The sequence below is a fragment of the Euwallacea similis genome, chromosome 7 (assembly GCF_039881205.1).
Source record: "Euwallacea similis isolate ESF13 chromosome 7, ESF131.1, whole genome shotgun sequence".
In the NCBI taxonomy this organism is placed as follows: Eukaryota; Metazoa; Arthropoda; class Insecta; order Coleoptera; family Curculionidae; genus Euwallacea; species Euwallacea similis.
In genome coordinates this window covers 2,548,984-2,568,027 of record NC_089615.1, presented here as the reverse complement: position 1 = coordinate 2,568,027, position 19,044 = coordinate 2,548,984, and the positions used below count along the sequence as shown (strand labels likewise).

The 19,044-nt window shown below is 33.9% G+C and overlaps 3 protein-coding genes and 1 pseudogene across 3 annotated transcripts; 2 read left to right on the top strand and 2 right to left on the bottom strand.

Moving 5' to 3' along the window:
• Positions 1-1,361: 1,361 nt before the first annotated feature.
• LOC136410061 (jerky protein homolog-like) lies at positions 1,362-4,718 on the top strand (annotated as a pseudogene).
• A 403-nt stretch (positions 4,719-5,121) lies between these two features.
• On the bottom strand, positions 5,122-6,968 carry LOC136409939 (ubiquitin-conjugating enzyme E2 S). Its single transcript, XM_066391799.1, has 5 exons — positions 6,811-6,968; positions 6,593-6,746; positions 5,761-5,948; positions 5,577-5,705; positions 5,122-5,519 (listed from the first exon to the last, which is right to left on the bottom strand). Exons 1-5 carry the CDS (start codon positions 6,826-6,828, stop codon positions 5,388-5,390), a joined length of 621 nt encoding a protein of 206 aa, XP_066247896.1. The 5' UTR covers positions 6,829-6,968; the 3' UTR covers positions 5,122-5,387.
• Positions 6,969-7,666: 698 nt separating this feature from the next.
• Arl6IP1 (ADP-ribosylation factor-like 6 interacting protein 1) lies at positions 7,667-10,509 on the top strand. Its single transcript, XM_066391905.1, has 5 exons — positions 7,667-7,789; positions 7,868-8,023; positions 9,209-9,323; positions 9,443-9,699; positions 9,902-10,509. Exons 1-5 carry the CDS (start codon positions 7,778-7,780, stop codon positions 10,118-10,120), a joined length of 759 nt encoding a protein of 252 aa, XP_066248002.1. The 5' UTR covers positions 7,667-7,777; the 3' UTR covers positions 10,121-10,509.
• Positions 10,510-12,561: 2,052 nt separating this feature from the next.
• LOC136409829 (syntaxin-1A-like) lies at positions 12,562-18,757 on the bottom strand. The gene is made up of 7 exons (XM_066391634.1): positions 18,590-18,757; positions 18,438-18,479; positions 15,301-15,454; positions 14,921-15,243; positions 14,723-14,860; positions 14,556-14,666; positions 12,562-12,871 (listed from the first exon to the last, which is right to left on the bottom strand). The coding sequence occupies exons 1-7, from the start codon at positions 18,620-18,622 to the stop codon at positions 12,803-12,805; spliced, it is 870 nt and encodes a 289-aa protein (XP_066247731.1). The 5' UTR covers positions 18,623-18,757; the 3' UTR covers positions 12,562-12,802.
• Between the last annotated feature and the right edge of the window lie 287 nt (positions 18,758-19,044).

Below are 19,044 nucleotides of genomic sequence, written 5' to 3'. Positions count from 1 at the left end.
ATGTTCTCGTGGATTATGTTAATCTGGAAGCTTAGAAAGTAATAAGAAGTTATACCTGGAACCTGCGTAATTGTATTTATCTGTTAAGGATTTTGAGCTTTGTAAAAAAATTATTCACTGTGTCGAAATATGTTTCCTTGGTTAGCAACATGCTCATCCAGTTCCATTGTAGCCACACAATAGATGATTGTTCCTTTCCACGAGAGCTCTACTAATTAATTCAATAAAACAGTTTTTCAGTGGAATCAAAGAATTTTATTAAATAAATATACTCACAAGAAACACTCAGTCACTACATGAACACATTTTGCTAAAAAATATTCTTACAATAAAAAAATCAATAATTTAATTAGGTACTTATTTTATTTGTGACCGGAAAAAATAATTACAATAGATTCGAGCGGATTGCACTACCTTCCTGGATGTACAAATAAAAAACAGTCCATACTCCCTTTAAGGTAAAATTCCCAGCAAACTTAACAAAATTGCATTATCTTTTAAGACGAATAAAATTTTAATATTCTGCACCTGGCAGCTAAAGTTTGGAAAAAGTGAATTTCTGCAGAGTAACTACATAAAGAGCCGGCCATTTTAAATAAATGTAAAAATTAAAATTAAAAAAGGAGTCACTACTAGGTGGGCTGTTATACCACACGTCCCAAAATAACCCATTTGGCACCTATTCCCACCCCATATTCCCGTTTACCCCCAAGTACCTACCTAGCCCCCAATCACCGCCAAAAACCTACCGCATTAATCTTTTCGTCTCACCTAAACCATTGGAAAAACTTTTTAGCAAAGGCATCAAAAACCTTCTCAAATCGCCAGGTACATACACGATATACTAAAAAATACTCTAAAAGAGGAAATTTAATCTGTTATATAACTGTTACACGATCATATTGTTAATGTTTCGGTAATGTTATACGGATGCCGAAGGCATCCTAGTAGGGTCGTTTGCGCCCGTATAAAATTTTTATTTTAATATTAATAAATAAATATTAAAATGAATCCTGAACAAAAATTTAAAATGTACGAACTAGTTGAGTACGAAAAGTGTTCTATAACAGAAATAGGAAGTAAGTACAGTAGAGTCTCGATATAGTGAACACACGATATAATGAACTATCCGTTGCAGTGAATACAAAAAAATAACATTGACCTCTCAATAGTGAACAAACTGTACCTCGCTAGAGTGATTATTGATTGATTAACATTATACAATAAACACTTTTACTTTCATGAAGACTCTGCGGTCGGCTTACGGTTGTGATGTAGTTTTGAGCGTTGGTACATATACGGGGGAAGTCCCTACAGATACGTCGGTACTTCCCCCGAGCATGTTTATTCCACAATTCAGTTTTTGCTACGGTTCTGAACGGAGTCTCTTTGTTAGATAAGATATGTGATGATAGTGTAATGTTGTGCTGCTAAATTAAAAATAAAGGTGTTGTATACAGAATCTTTGAAGCAAATACTACATATTGTAATTGTTTTTTTTAGATGTCGCTATCTAAAAGAACACATTAAAAACTGCAACAAAAAGCAGAAATCTTAGAATTACTGCAACGTGGGGTAGCACCTATACAGTTTTCCAGAAAATATGGTGTTGCTAAATCTACAATCACCTCAATTAAAAACAAGAAACATAAAATTTTGCAAAGTGTTGGTAGTACATTTACTGGGCCTCGGAAAAGAAAAACCTTAAAAATGTCTGTTTATGCAGAAATGGAAAAACATCTGTATAAGTGGTTTTTAAAGCAAAGGGAACAACATTCTCCCATTAATGGGGACATGATCAAAGAGAAGGCAAAGACTCTAAATTCCAAGTTTTACAGAGGATCTTTTCAGGCAAGTAACAGTTGGTTACAGAATTTTAAAAAACGCTACGGCATAAGGTTTTTAAAAATTGCCGGAGAAAAACTGTCATCACAGCCCGAGCAAATAGCTCCATTTAAACAAAAATTGTCAGAAAAAATAGCGAAGCTTCAACTAGGTCTTGAACAAATCTACAATGCAGACGAGTCAGGTTTATATTGGAAGCTTCTACCCGATAAAACGTACTGTCTCTTCAATGGAAAAGACAGCCCCTGGAAGGAAGACAGAAAAACAAAGAATCACATTTTTAGCGTGTGCGAATGCTTCTGGAAATCATAAAGTCAAGTTGCTAGTGGTAGGAAAAGCTAAAAATCCTCGGACGTTCAAAAAATTTAATTGCCCTGTGAATTATGACCATTCTAAGACAGCATGGATGACAGCGGAAATTTTCAAGAATTGGTTCAAAAAGAATTTTATTCCAGAGGTAAAGGATTTTCTAGAAACTCAGGGTCTACCAATAAGAGTATTATTATTGCTAGATAATGATCCAAGCCACCCACCAGCAGAAGAATTTAACAAAATAGATAAATGTGTTACCGTCATGTACATGCCGCCAAACGTTACTCCACTCATCCAACCCATGGATCAGAATGCAATACGTCTTACGAAACTGTTTTATCGCAAAAATTTGTTATCTCAAGTAGTTGCAAAAGGTGATGTCGGTGAAACGTTAAAAGCTGTAATTAAGAGATGCTGTTTCAAACCTAAATTTGGCCTGGGAGAAATTAAAACCAATAGTAATTAAAAAATGTTGGCATAAAATTTTAAGACCAAACATTTATTTTGAAGAAGAAGAAGAAAACATTCCTTTAAGTGTTTTGAAATGACGGATACGGGATGAAGATCCAGAATATACACAATTTGAAATCACGAAAATCCTAAGTGTCTTGGACCCCAACGCATGTGATCAAAATGATGTTGCGGTTTGGAACGAAGACCGGCAACCAGAAAATTATCAAGATGAGCCAGAAAATGAGCAAAGCGACATAATTGAAGTTGAAGATGAGGACAGTAATATGGTTCCGGATTTATTTATGTCTGAAAAATTGATTTCTACATGCGAGGCATTGAAATGTTTAAACAAGGTTATTCAATGGACTGAAGAAAACTCCGATGAAATAGAATATTCTACTGTAGTTGTTCTTCAAGATCTCAGAGGTAATTTAGTGAAAACAATGTACAATAAGCCGACAAAGCAAAGTAAACTAACAGACTTTTTTAATTCTACAAACTGATTTTATTTTTTTAATTAAATATGTAATACCACATGTATCTCTCCTACTATTTATTATTAGAATATGTATTTCGTGTTGTTTTATAACTAAAATATATATGTTTTTATATTATATTAAACTTGAAACTGAGTTATTAACGCAATAAACACTTCGTGAATATCACTGTTGTATGCTTTTATCTGAACTCTAAATAGTGAACAACCTCGGTGTAATGACAAGATCGTTCATTAATTAGTTCACTATATCGAGACTCTACTGTATAACAATTCTAGAGCGAACCTGTTACGAATTTATAAACAAATTAAACCGCTATATGAATATATGATGAATAACCATGGACAAAAAGATCCTGTCACTAAGTTGAAAGAGGAACTTGAAAACGTTACTACTCAAATGCAACAAATGCGTACTAGCACTAGTACGGATGCTTCGCATCCTAGGAGGTCGGAACGACTTCGTACTGAAGCGCAAACACAGTGTGATTATAATGAAATGGAAGCCGGAGGCTTCTTTCGGATGCTAAAAGCATCCGGTACTGTAATTAACAGTAACAAAGAGATAACAAATGCGAATAATCATTAATCAGAAAATGAACAGGTACCTGACAAATTTATATACAATTTAAATGATAAATATAAAAATGGTAATTTAACCAAAAAACAAGTTGAGGAAACAATTAAAAATTTAAAAACCAAACCACAAATGTGTTTGTATGTAACTAAACATTAAATATGCACAATAAAAAGACGAATTAAGAATTTTAAATGTTGTATTTATAGTTAATTTACTTATAAAGAAGTTATTTTGAAAATAGTTGGATCTTTTTAAAATGAAAATAATATTAAATCTGTTCAAATTTAACCAGCGAGCGCCATCTATGAAAGAAGTTATCAAGCTCTGGTGTGGAGAAAACTGTTTGTGTTCATTCAAATTTCCGTGTCATTAAATATTGAATCGAAGGTTATGTTATTCCACTTTTTACTATATATTGATAAAAATGACCTGTAAAATGATAAACAATCAGTTTATGAAGAGGCAGGAGGCAATACGGCGATGCAGTTTAGAGTGGTGATAAATTCCATGCTTTTTAATTCATACGAAGCAAACTTATCAGTAACGAAAAATGATGTGGTAATATCGCCAGTGTCGCCAGGAGGAATATATAAGGATAATGCTTTGCTTATATATATTATAAGCAAATATGGTTAATATCAAAGTATCAACCATTAGATTGGAGATGTCGAATAACCGCCACATAAATATCACCTTTGGAAGCCCACCTTCCAAACAAATTTTCAGACGGCTTATTAGAGCCAAGATGTAAAATATGAAGTATAACTATAATAGTTGTTAAAATGTTAAATATAATCCTATAATACAACAGCTAACATTCTGGAAATTCTTATAAATCAATTTTTGATAAAGAGATAGATGCAGAATGTCATGTCTATAGTTTCACCTTTCCAGTCTTCTATAACTTATTGGTTTTAAGCTAAACTGTATATAACAATTAAAGATTCTTTATATTCTTGCAGTGATGAAGATTCCGGTGTCTCCTCAGGATCACTGAGTCCACCAAACCCTCCACCACCAGCTGTTATGTGAAATTGTTTTCATACGCTACAATAAAAAGTTTATTAAGGAAATCAAATATTTTTTAAAAAGAAAGCACCTAAACGTCATCATCCAACTCGTCATATGTTGTGCAAAATAATTTTTTTGGGAAAATAAAAAAAATTTTGGGATAAATTTCTTTCATTCTCCTCAGGTAGGTACCTGGGGATTTGAGAAGGTTTTTGATGCCTTTCTTTAAAAATTTTTCCAATGGTTTAGGTGAGACGAAAAGATTAGTGCGGTGGGTTTTTGGCGGTAATTGGGGGCTAGGTAGGTACCTGAGGGTAATGGGGAATAAGGGGTGGGAATAGGTGCCAAATGGGTTATTTTGGGGTGTGGGGTATAACAGCCCACCTAGTAGTGGAGTCGTATCTAAAGAAAACATTTTCACAAATTGTAAGAAATATGTATGTTGTCTTCATGGTAAATAGTTCAAAAAGCATGACAAATAGTATAAAGAAATGAGATGAGGACAGAAACAAACTAGAAAGCAGTACAAAAGGTAGTTTTAGCTTAGTAGGGCGAGATTGTAAACTAGAAACTTTTAGCTTATAAAATTTGTTGGAACAGTTCCGCTAAAATTCCGCTTAAGTGGGTCTAAACTAAAGCCTCCTTCAAATAGCCTACATGATAACTGTAAATGGCTTATTAAGGAAAGTTTCATAAACGTTTTAGAGTTCGCTTTTTATCTTTTAATATCTTCTTCTTCTCTGCCGTAAGTTTATTTTTGTCGCCCGCATGTTTTTTAGCCATCGGACCTTCTGCTGTCCCCAGCCCTTTACTTTTATGGGGCTATATTAAGAATGTAGATTAACCACTCAGTGCAATTAAATTTCTCATATGACTTACCTGGGCATGGATTTCAGTAATCATTTTCGCCCTCTGAAAATAGTCGTCATATTGTTCCAGTAAAAGCTTACCAGCTTCCTCATTTAAGGCCGATTCTGGATTGGGCACTATTAAAAGACACTTAATGGTCTAAAAAATGCATTATAAATCTCCAAAACTAAGACCGGCATAATATAAAGCTCACAAGAAGTATATGTTTGATTCCGAGATCAGGTTTCCAGTCCTTCTTTAAAGTATTGACACAGATCTCTCCATTTGCAGCCACATTAGGGTGGAATATTTTGGTGAAAAAATAGGCTTTTGGTGGTTCTGTGGGGAATCCTTTGCCCAGTGTTAATTTAACTTTAAAAACTCCGCCATTATAAGGGGTACCTTGGTGTATGAAACAACAATTATAAGAATATTTTATTAATGCAATTATTATTAAACTAAATGAGCAGATACACTAAATTAATAGGTAATTTTGTATTCATTTTTTTTATAACATGCAAAATACCCTTAAGGTTGAGAAACTGTGAGTTCCATTGGAATTATAGAAACCTTAATGGGAATGATAAAAGACACAATGATTCCAAGACAAATAGGTATAGTATAAGGGATATCCTAAAATGAATAATTTTCAAAAACTTTCTTTTTCAAAAACAACTTTGTATTTTACCAACTGACAAGGGATGTGAATGCAAGGGTGGACAAAATACAAGAGATAAAGAATGTTGTAAATTGAATAAAGAATTGACATCTTCAGTTATTGGATATTAATGATGGATTTACAAAAAAAAGTTTGGAGGTACATCTTATTTTGTTTTTCTCTATCATTCCCTGAATGGATGCAGCTTAAAGCTCAAACATCCTTTATCGAGAATCTACCTTAAAATAGCTGATTAAAAAAATGAATAGTGGCATGCAAGTGCAGTAAAATTTGTCTCTGCATCACAGTAAATACGAATTGTAATTAAAGGCCTAAAGGGAAAATGATAAAACAAACTAGAAACAAGAAAGAAAAATGCATCACTTACCAGAAGGGCCTTCAATGAATGCTTGAATGTCGGTTACATCTTCATCGTTAATCTGGACCTTAATTCCTTCGGGGGGGTCATTGACTAGCTCCTGCATTTCCTTCACAACCCCGCGGATTGTTTGGGGGGAGAGGTTTTCAACGTTGTTGGACATCTTAAAATTTAAACAAAACGCTATTCTTAAGACCGGAATTTTAATTCTTACATGATAAACTTACGCTTCCTGCATTTGCCATCTTAATCGGTGACCAGGGATTATTGAATTTATTGGTTTACACTCTACAGTGTAAGATTAATGAAAAACTGTTAAAATTTCCTTCATAATAATAACAGATAAAAAATTGACGTTTCCCCCTCTACAACTTCTTCAAGAAAAAAATGAAAAAAAAACGTGACAGCTATCTGAAATAACGACTTTATTAAACCTGACAGAGCGTCATCGAGATTATGAAAGAATCATTTAAATGTTGCATTGTTTCAATTTTTAAAATGTTTAATGGTTTTCATAGGTTTTAATTACCTTAAGCTTAAATTTTTTTACGTTTATTCAAAAATAGCGTTTATCCAGAATATTATAATATTAAAAAAAAAAATTAAATCAAAATTGACAAGAAAATCTGATTTACGGCCATTCGGAGGTTGCAATTGATTATTACCGACAGATAAGATAAGAAATTGAGCATAAATAGTTCAAAACTAAGCGGATAATTGAGGAAATTATGCAAAAATTAGATTTATTTTTGAAATATGAGTCAAAATCAGCATATTTGATGAACGGAAAAAATTAACTATCATTTTCGAACAAGTGACCATAAAAGCACCTACAGGTGCTAAAGTATGCCTGTTTGATCAGTGTCCTTTTTTTTCTTCTATACATTTTATATATATAATTTTTGTGCTTTGTAGTTGTTTTTTGAACAAATTAAAAGCCAGTATTTGCCAGAGTTCCAACACGGCTCCCTCCATGCTCCCATTCTATGGGGGCCGCTACCCTGAGAATATCAATTATGCTTGATATTGAAATTCAAATTAATGATGTCAATAGTGTCATTTGTCGTTTTCGCCACCCGTCACAGGGTGCTTTGTTTTGTATTTGTGTTTTGTTTTTGGTGTCAAGCTTCAAATAATGCAATCTTGAAAAAATACGTTCCGAAGAAATTCTCAAAAATTCAATTAAAAATCACAATGTGCGACAACGTGAGTATCCGCATTTATGTAATAGGCGCATTACCCAATACATCTTATTATTGTTATTATTTAATTCGACTTTTTAAGGAGGACCTTTGTTTTCAACCCCCAAGAGCTTTGGCACCTTGTTTCAATGACCAAGGAACTTTCGCCAAAGGCTTTCTCTGCGACTCCCAAATGAACGTACCTTTACCCACTACTTCCTTTTCCAGTGATTACAAGATATCCCTTCCTCTATCAATGGTACTATACTTTCTATCCTGTTTTAACCCATAGCTGATATAGCTCACAAACTACATTAGGGCTATTCGGGCAAAAAGCTGATTCAATACTAGATGATACCACTGTCATATTTGAGTCGGCATTTTATTATTTCTAAACAGTTGCCAGTCCTCCCTTGGTCTTCTGCCTGATTAGCCTTAGTGTGTGTGTTTTGTGATGAAAGCTAACTCAAGATTTTATTCATTCCTGAACAAATGTGATAATGTCACATAACTCAGGCTCATTTGCATAGCTTAATAATGTTTTACAATTATCGAGTTTTTGACAAAAAAGTATTTATAAGTTGACATACGGGGTATTTTTTAATGATTGCGAAAAATTTGTACTACAGATTTTACATTGAAAAATAATGTTAGTTTGCTATATAAACCATATTCCAAAAATGTTTCGATGAAGAAATACAGGGTGTTGAAATTGAATGAAAAAAATTGAAATTCACAAATTTCTTCAAAACAATAGAGATTTTTTAATGACATTTTGTAGGTTATCTTTTATTAACAAAAATATATAAAAGTTGTTGAAAATGATTTCCTCCTACTTCAATACAAGCATTTATCCTCCGATGCATTGAATATTGAACTTGTTCAAAAATTTCAGGTGTATGTCGAATTGTCTCTCAAGATGTTATAATACAATTTCTTAACTCAAGAAGGCTTTTTCTTTAGAATTGAACAAGGAATTAAAAAATTATTTTTAATTTTGGAAAATTCAGTGGCAAATTATTAAATTTCAACACCCTGTATTTCTTCAACAAAGCATTTTCAGAATATGATTTATATAGCAAACTGGCATTATTTTTCAATGTAGAATCCGTGGTTAAAATTTTCCGCAATCATTAGAAAACACTCTGTATAATAGTTACTCAAGTTATGTAAGGGATGCTTTAATTTGGGCTTGTTTAAGAACCATGAAGCCTTTGTTATTCAATCACCATTAGTAATCATAATATGCTGTAATTTAAAGTGACCCTACCTATTTAATTACTATAAACATTTATGTTTTCAGTTTTGGAAAAACAATATCCCCGCGAAACACGGTGCGCCTGAAGATTACCCCATCTCGCAGAGTAGCTTTCTTTTACTTTATTTCTAAAACTGATGATCCAAAGAAAATAGTTTCATTGCTTAATGGGTTATTAAATTCCAGGAAACACAAATAAGGAAACTGAAGCTTTCCATGGAACCGTGGCGGGAGTTAGTTCTCTTCACAAATAAACTATTGTTATGGGAGCGGAATTTTTATGCTACAGGCTTGTTAGCAGGTAATTAATGGGTATTAAAATAATATCTAATATTTTATTATTTAAGTACATATTAAGTTCATATCCTCATTTCACCAATTACAATAATAGCAAATAATAATATCTTTCATATTTTACAGGCACTACGGTTCTGTTCACCTTAATACTCTTCTGTGACCCAAACGTGTTGACCATCATGTCACTAATTGGGATCGCCATAACTCTAAGTGACTACTTTATGCCAATCATTTTAAGCTCCGTGTTTAAACCCGAGACTTGGACACCGGAAAAGCAAAAAGAATACGAAGAGATATGTACAAATATTATTTTGTACAAAACCAAATCACAACTTTTGATTTCCTCATTTTGCAGAATGAGAGTCACCAATCCAAAATTGGTGAGTAAGCATAAAACAATGTAAAAAGGTTTAACGTTATATAATACTTTAATTTCTATATATTATTATATTATATTTCTGTATATTCAAGTAAAAAGTCACCGTCAGTTTTAATTTCATATGTAGACTATTTAAAATTTTCATTAAAAATATCTATTTAAAAAAGTCACAATTTTTCTTATATTAATGCTCGTTATTTCAGTATTTTGGCGTTACCATATCAGCCCTAATTGTGCTCGCCTGGCTCGGAAGCACCGTGGACAATCTCTTATTGTCCTATATTGCCGTTTCATTCGTTGTCATGTTTCCTGGAATGCAATATCATGGAAAACTGAAGAATTTTTCTGAAACATTTTCCAAGCTATTCAATGAATTAGTGGAGAATGCAAAGGTTAGAGTTGGTCAGAAAAAGTTACAGTGAAGATTGTATCCTCGTGTGTTCTTTAGTTTGTTTTTTCCTAATTTATTGTTTTTACGTGTAAGTCCTTGACGGAAGGGACAATTTTTAAAAGCGATTTCCATTCACATTTTTGAAAATATAAAAATGTTGATCGTCGTATTGTGTTGTATGTTTCATAACTGGACTTTTTGGCCATTTTTTTTCTGAATGCTCCTGCAAATATAGGAATGGGAAACGCTATATGATATTACTGATTCCTTAGTTATTAATTGTTATAATTAAGGAATGTACGTACCTATTAATATAAATTTTGTGTGATATTAAATGTCTGACTGATATCTGTACATATTAAGTAATTTTATATGGATTTCTTAAATATTAAATAAATACGGGTTTCTTCGAAATGTGTAGACACGGTTCTATTATTTCTACGCAAATCCTAATATTTCTATACATATACACTGCCCCACAAAAAGATAGCTCCACTCATGTTTTTTGGTAATTTACGAAAGTGTTTAAACTTTTCTTAAGTTTTTCTTTTGTATCATGTTTGTTGACCAAAAACATTAGGCTCTGCAAAGAACCATTCACATTCGCATCCTTATACCGTAATACAGTATACTAAACCGAAAATTGGCTTCCACATAATGATAGCTTCACTTCAAAAACAATCATTTATTTACATATTATCAATAAAATAATAACATTGACGACATTTCAGTAATTAGTGGCGCTGCCATTCCTCTGAATTACTTGAAATAAACGGTTATCCACAGAATCTACAAGCCGAACAAGAAAGTTATTATCTAACTTTTTCCATTCGAGCACAATTGAATTTTTGAGCTCCTCAATGGTACGATATTTGCGATTATTTGCGTAAACACGGCATACGAGTATTGCCCAAACGTTTTCGATAACATTTAAATCCGGTGAACGGGAAGGCTAGTCGACCAGTGGCAATTGTGCTCCGTTAAACCAAGCTTTCGTTGATCGCGAAACATGGATTGGTGCATTGTCTTGCTGATACTGGAATTCAATACCGTCATTTTCCTCGAGATAAGGCAAAAGACATGCGTCCAGCAGTTCTTGATATTCTTCTGAATTCATTTTAGCGGATGGAAATGCTAAACGCACTTTACCGTGCACGCTGAACGCTGCCCACACCATTAGTGTGCCACCACCAAAGTTTCGACGTGAAAAAATTCGAGGCTCTTTCCTCAAATCTCTCCAATATGGATTGAATCCATCAGGGCCGTCGAGATTCCATTTTTGTCTCGTCAGACCAAATGAACTAAATGAAAGGCGTTAAATAATTACATAACATTGCTGGTAACATTGAAAACTTACATTTGTAAAATCAGTGCGAACATTAGCACGAGCAAATGCGAGACGTTGAATCTTGTGAACGTCAGACAATTCTGGCGTTGTGAGCATTTTTGAACGTTTAACAAAGCCACATTGACGAATCGTACGCCTAACTGTTTCAATTGACACATTAAGGTCCTGATCTTTTTTGATGGTGCTGCACGATACGGTAGCATTTGAAACTGCATTAATGATACGTCTTCTCTGACGGGCATTAAGCTTTTTCGGCCGTCCTGGGGACTTTTTCGTACCGTAAGCGACCGGATCCTTCAAAAAACAATTAATAACTCGATGATTACGTCCCATTTTACGAGCGATCCAACGATTTGAGCGTCCATAACGATGATGAGTCAAAATATCTGCTCTTTCCACTTCAGTTAAAGACGGACCACGTCCCATTACAACAAATACTGAACCAAACCGAACACGATCTTTCAAAACAGTTTTTTACGCTGTCAAAAATAACAATATAAACAAAAACACATCGATAAGTGACAAAAGCAAAGTGGAGCTGTGAAAGCCGATTTTCGGTTTAGTATACTTTATTACGGTATGAGGAAGCGTATGTGAATGGTTCTTTGCAGAGCCTAATGTTTTTGGTCAACAAACATGATACAAAAGAAAAACTTAAGAAAAGTTTAAACACTCGTAAATTACCAAAAAACATGAGTGGAGCTATCTTTTTGTGGGGCAGTTTAGAATACGAGGTGGTTCGGGAAGAGCATCGATCGATTAGATGTAGAGTAACTGAAAAACTAAAATTTTAAACTTGTGTTATATTATGGAACCGCTTCGTACGTTCCGCGGAAATTCACACGTTTCCACAGCCAAATTAATGTGGTAAAGTACAGTTTTCCGCACGCGAATAAAAAAATATTTTACCACACGTATGTCATCGAGATAGAAAAGGATTTAATATTCACCATTCATTATCACTTGAGTCACACTCGATTATTTGGTGTGGGATCATATGGGATGAACGACTGAATCAGTCACTCCTGGACTGCTGCTAGGTAAATAATAAACTGACAAATAGATTTGTGTGTTTATTATTTAGAATATACTGGAGCAAATACTATTACATCTATAAAATAGTATATTATAGAACTAGCACCAATATAAGTCGTCAATTGAATAGAAATAGTACACTGTGTTTCTAATAGAAAAACTAACATGTTCTCAGCAAACAATTTAAGTTGATACTCGAAACTAACAAGCATTAGAGGCAGGAAATATGCGTGTATATTTTATGCATCTATATGCGAAAACCGAGACGTACGGGAATATATTACCAACCTGTTACAAGAAATATAAATATTATAGTCATGTTATCCTTATCTACTTAAAAAGTAACGCAATCAATATAATTACGAACACAATGGCGATTACTATAAGGGCGATTTTAAGCTGAAATAGAAAAAATTAAAATTATTCCAAATTTACAAAATCAGTAAGTATTGAAGAAAGTAATTAATTCGATACATAGATGTCACGTATTACGAATATACAGGATGTTATTTAACTACGTGGCCAAACTTCAAGAGGTAATTCTTTGAGTGATTCTAACATGAAAAGTTTATATAAACATAGGTCCAGTAAAGCTTCGTTTTCAAGAAACAGTGTCAAACTTTTTTAAAAATCCTTTCTTATAAAAATCTTAATAATTTTTTAGCTGATTTTGTTGAAATTTGACAGTGTTATTTATGATTGTTATTGTTATTTATGCATCACTGTCTTTTTTAAAACTTTTATATTTTCTTCGCATTAAGTAGTCATGGCCACCGAAGTCACTAGATTTAAATCCGTTAGATTTTTTCTCTTGAAGGCATGTAGAGTTCTTCGTTTATAGAATTCCAGTTAACGCTGGAGAATTAATCCAACGGATATGGGATTCATGTAATCAGATAAGATATACACTGGAAATATTGCAACGTGTTCAGAAATTGATATTAAAACAAGAAGATAATGCTTGCATTTAAGTTGAAGGAGGACATTTTCAGCAACTATCGTAAGTTTCGTGTTACTTATTGTTAAATGTTTTTTTTTTTTACTTTAAAAACGTGCGTACCATTGTTTAAGTGTAGTTTTGATCAAGTGTTTTTCTTGTTTGATTTTTCTCAAATTTCCGGCGTTACTTCTGTGCACGCCACTAGCAAAAGGAGACAAACAATTTTTAGTTTAAAAAATTCCTTTATTCTACATTAAAAACTGTCATCAAGTTTCAACGTTATATTTGTTTGCGTCTCCTTGTTATTTAAGAGTTTTTTTTAATATGTGACAAATAAAAACAAAGTTTGATATGTTATATTTTGATAACGAAATATTACCGGACCTATATTTATATAAATTTTTCGTCTTAGAATCACACCTTAAAATTTAGCCACGTACTTAAAAACACCCTTTATTGATTGGTTGCGCCAATAGGTATGTCTTTGTAATATTTTTGTATTTTGGCACGTGTTCCACGCTATTGCAATACTTTTTCAAAGACGCAATCATGAATGTGATCATGTGCAGATCAGCAACTTCCATGGAAAAACGGTGTAAATAACTTGCAAAAAAGTTTAACGCATTCGCGTGCATTAAGAATTAACTAGGCAGTTGAAGTCGACTTGAACACGTAAAAATTACGAATTGCTCATGCGCAGTAAAAACTTTCCTTGCAGCACCTTTTACGTTTGGCGTAAAATTACGGCTCGCTACGTGAAACGTAGACGCAGTCATATCAAACGGAATTGCTTAGGTGATTACCGGATACACATTCTGCTAGCTATTCTTAACAAAACATAATTCATTTATCGTTAATTGACGATGAGCAACATTCCGATTAAAAATATTCGCCGCCTAGACCTAAGAAAATGTATTTTAATTTTTTGAATGTTAATATCGTTTAAAACCACATTTTTAACTATTAATTCGACATTATTGTTTTTCTAACGATTTCTTACGTGGTGTCGACAACTTCTTATAGACGCTCACCCTGTATATCGCAAGTACGTGCTTATAAGAATTTTTCTTCATAAAACTGCCTGAATTATCACCTCAGGAAAAATTTACATGTTGCCCTGGAACACCCTTTATGCATACGTACCTTCAGGTGCTTCATACGCCTTTTTTGCCCGCTCTTCAAATCTTCCCTCCCTCTGCCAATAAAATTTTGCGCCATTTCTGCTTGATACTCCACTCGGTCTATCAGTTCTTGCTAAAAACAGTTTCCTTATGAATAACGAATTCGCTTCTAATTTCGCAGGATTGTACCTGTTCATCAATGATTATAGCCATTTGCAAGAACAGATCCCGCACGTCCACCAACATAGTTTCGATTTTCAGCAGTTGCTGATGCCTGTCTTCTATATCTTGCAGAACCCTCTTGGCTTCGGCTGTTTCAGCCAAAATCTTAAAATCAATAAATTTGTAAAAACTTTGGCAATCTATAAAGTCAAAGGTAAGACGCACATTTTCGGTAAAAATATGTATGTCAGTTCCATCTTGCAGCAACTGGGTAAGCTCCTCGTCGGTCACCCTCACCCCTTTAGCTCTGAGTTGGGCCTCGAGTTGCGATTTTTTAATACTTCTGAAGTTCTCTAGTTCGGTAGAATTTAGCTTAAAGATTTTTTGATATCTGGTTTTCAGGGTGTTGTATTGGATATTTTTAATTCGCCCTTCCGCCGATGTGTCGCAGTCTTGGATTTCCACCTCAAATTCTTTAATCTTGTTTTGAATTTGATGCGATATGCTTGTGTTGTTTTGAAACAGGGAGTCGATTTTGTCATTTAAATCTATAAAATTTGCCAAGCTTAGGGCCTACAATCAGCAAACATCTTGAATCTAAATACCTTTTTGATTCACAGTGACATCATCTAGCTTTCTAACATACTGTTTTATTGCTTCTACATTCTCTTCAATAGTTCCTATCCACTGGCTCAAAATATCTGCCCTTTCGAACGTATTTCGCAGGTTACTTCCACTTGTGAGAGGTCGGGTTTCCTCCTAAAAATGGAAACATTCTCAAGTCAGTAATATTTTAATGAAATTATACGATCAAGATTCAGGTGCGTGAATCTATGCGATATTGAAAGCTGAGAAATCATCAAAAATCACGCTCATGGGGTATGCGGACGACATAGTTTTAGTCGTTTGCGAAGACGATGGTGCAGAGATGATGAGAGAAGCGAATGCGATCATTTGACTGACCATTCGTCAAGTATAGCCCGGGCGCGAAGTGGGATAGGAAAGACATCTCCTTCACAGTGAGCAATCTCTACATTCTCCTGAAGATATCCATTAAATGTCTCAAAGGTTGGCTCAAAGAGTTACAAGTTGAAAGGACATTTGTCAAAAGAGTCTCAACAAATTGGGACTTTTTCACAGAATAATGCTGTCAATCGAAGGACCGCCTACTTAAAAAAGGCAACTACCCTACGGGGTGACATAGTCGATGCTATTCTAAGTTGCCTTAATTTGGGGCTGAATGACGAGAATAAAAAAGAACACATATATAATGCTGAGAGTAAAGAAAAGCCGTACGAACTATATGTGCATATCACACTGTATCCCACGAGGCAGTCCAAGTTCTAGTAGGCATGGCCCCTATTGACCTCCTCCTGGACGAATGTGAAACTCTCAACGTTCTTCCACGGGTATCGGAGGTGGAAAGGAGAGCAGTCAGAAGTACGACCATCCAGAAATGGCAGGATTGATTATCAAGTCTCGAGGACAAGGGTTAGTAGACAAAAAGTCTTATTCCTGACCTAAACTCATGGACTTTGTGTAAACATAAAAGCTTGAATTATTACCTAACTCAAGCGCTCAGCGGACACGGACCCTTCAGGAGCTATATGGACAGTATAGATAAAACGGGCCCGGGTTGCAGGAACTGTGGAATCAATGACGCCGCAAGGCACTGCATTTATCAATGCCCTTTATTTGAAGAACAAAGAGAAACCCTAAACGAGTGTGTGAAGAATCTAACTTCAATATCCCTCATCAACGGGATGCTGGAAAGTAAAATGAAGTAGGACTGCTGCAGCAATGCCATTTCTTCAGGTGCATGGTCAAAGAAAAGGAATTAATGATGGGTGCCGCTACTTAAGAAGGACAATAGGGCAACAACACAATAACCCAATAAAGAAAATAATCAGACGGAATACGTCACACAATGAGGGTGTAATAAACCCTCGACCCTTGAAAGATGAGGTTGTTAGTTCACACCTCAGTGAATCTCGCACTATTCGGTTGCTAGGAGAACAGGTCGGTTTTTTTTAAAGATTTTGTGAAATAAAAAGGAAAAAAGGTGCATGAGTCCAGGAAATTTCACTATTTCCAATAATTACCCGAGGATGGACTCCCATGTTGGAAACTGTCCCATATTGTACTCCGTAAGTACTAAGAATCGGAAAAAATTAGAGCGACTATGTAAAATTGCAAAAAAATTAATAATATTGGATGCTACAATGATCATATTTTATTTACAACGTATTTTATTCATGAGAGTACTATTATTTATTTACTATCTATAGGCTTTTAGTTTTTGTGACCTGAGGGATAAAAAAATTCAAAAAATGCATGCAGCAAAATTAAAGCAATTAGATAGTAAATTTAGTTTACTGTTTGAATTTCATTCGATTTCAAAGTGGATTTTTGATTTAAATAGGCTTTGTGGTATTCATTATTCAGTAGATCTTAAAAGAAAAATCGTTGAGGCTTGTAAGTCCGGCAAATCGTAACAAGTGGATAACAGATGCTTTTGGTGTGAAAAAGATATTGTTTAAAAAACAACTAACATTATTAAATTCGAAGGTATGTAGTGAATTTAAAGCGTGGTAGAAGGTTACGAAAAATCTCCAAAAAACAGATCAAAGCATCAAATACACCAGTTTAGCAAACCCGAATCTGCAATCCGCATTTTGTATAAGGTTACTAGAACTATGAATAGATATAAATATCTAAATATTTTGGAAAACCTTAAACTTTTTTTTGCAGAAAGAAACGTGCCATTTAGACTTATATACTAGCATGATAATGACCATAAGCATACAGCTCAAATTATTGTGCAAAAAATAGTTCCGTTTTAAAACGGCCAGCTGAGTTTCCAAACTTAAATCCCATAGAAAATTTATGGGAGATCGTCGAAAAAAGGATTCGTCGCTGAGAAATAAGAAATAGCCACCAGTTATTTGAAGAGGTGCATATAGCTTGAAATACAATAGATGATGATATATGTAATTAATAATTTCATTTCTTCCATGCCACACAGACGCCAGAAATTTGTCAGCAATAAAGGATACTGGAAAAAATATAAGTTCTAATTATATTATTTTTGTTTTGTAAGAAATTATCCTCCAGTTCCTTTAACTTTATCGTATCAAGAAAATTGTTATATTAAAGTTCTTCAAAACAATATTTACTCTGAACTCAGACAAAATCAAACTCGTGTAGGTTAATTGATTATTATTTAGGAAAATTATAATAGTTTTAAATATGTACGGTTAACTATATATGTAAAAAATGAGAAATTATGAAGTTGCTTTGATTTTGTCTGATACTCTACAATATATTAGTACCAAAACCGAAGTCTAATGCGCAGAGGCGTACTAAGGCTAAAAGGAAATTATCGACCATCAACATCCTTAACACTTATTGTTGGGTGAATAGCGAAATTGGTCTTTTATTGGGGCATTACAGTTGTACCGATTTAATGAAACTTACATATTTTCCAGTTTTTACGAAGAGAAGGCTGTAAGTTTTATTATACAGGGCCACCCTTATTTGAGATAACTGGTATTAGAATCTAGCCGCTTACATTACCTAAAAAGTGGTGATGTTCATGGATGTTGTTACATCCATGCCTTTATGTTTAAAGGCGCGTTATAGGATTAGATTGGTCTAAATGTTGATATGTTTTTTGATTTTCCGATCAGAATGATCTGTTGGAGCTGATAAAGTTTTCAGAAAAAATGTTATCATATCTTACCTGAATTTCCACTTGCGTATATCCATTGTGCCTCCCCCGTTCCTGCAATGTTTACATATTAACATTAATTTAATCACTTATTTACAGCTTTCAATATTAATCTTATTGAATAATTCAAATGTCATTAATTTATTCATAAACTAGTAGCTTACCTTCCTCAAATCGTCTAATCTATCTTTTACCATAGTTGAAATATTCAAAGGGAATCATACTGATAGGGCGTAAAATCCTTATCTTATCACTACTTATCTCTCTATTCCATGTCAATTCATTATGACTATTATATAAATATCACAAGGAGGAAAAATAAATACTATATAAGGAAGTTAAGTAAATATCGGTTAGAGTAAGGCACACTTGCTATGTGGGTAAGACTCGTATTAGCAGGACGTTTTTACCTGCAAGTTTACCAACGATGGCTAACCATTTACTGGGCGATAATTTGCTTTAAACTTTAGTGTTGTAAAACGTGGAACCACGTAAGAACCTTGAAATTTTTATATGCTTAAGCACATGTTGACGGTACATATGTCCATAGAACCTGATGAATAATCTACGTGTGTTTGGAAATTGTTGATGGTGTTTACTTCTCTGTCGTCACTTATTA

What these genes read in the sequence shown, in the direction of transcription:
- LOC136409939 (XM_066391799.1), bottom strand. An exon ending in ATTCATTGAAGGCCCTTCTG is followed by an intron (nt 5,949 to 6,592) that starts GTAAGTGATGCA and finishes TCATACACCAAG; the next exon opens with GTACCCCTTATAATGGCGGA. An exon ending in TTACTGAAATCCATGCCCAG is followed by an intron (nt 5,520 to 5,576) that starts GTAAGTCATATG and finishes TTCTTAATATAG; the next exon opens with CCCCATAAAAGTAAAGGGCT.
- Arl6IP1 (XM_066391905.1), top strand. An exon ending in TATCCCTTCCTCTATCAATG is followed by an intron (nt 8,024 to 9,208) that starts GTACTATACTTT and finishes ATTAAATTCCAG; the next exon opens with GAAACACAAATAAGGAAACT. An exon ending in TGCTACAGGCTTGTTAGCAG is followed by an intron (nt 9,324 to 9,442) that starts GTAATTAATGGG and finishes CATATTTTACAG; the next exon opens with GCACTACGGTTCTGTTCACC.
- LOC136409829 (XM_066391634.1), bottom strand. Translation starts at nt 18,622, where the DNA reads ATGGTAAAAGATAGATTAGACGATTTGAGGAAG. An exon ending in GATTAGACGATTTGAGGAAG is followed by an intron (nt 18,480 to 18,589) that starts GTAAGCTACTAG and finishes TAAACATTGCAG; the next exon opens with GAACGGGGGAGGCACAATGG. An exon ending in ATACGCAAGTGGAAATTCAG is followed by an intron (nt 15,455 to 18,437) that starts GTAAGATATGAT and finishes TTCCATTTTTAG; the next exon opens with GAGGAAACCCGACCTCTCAC.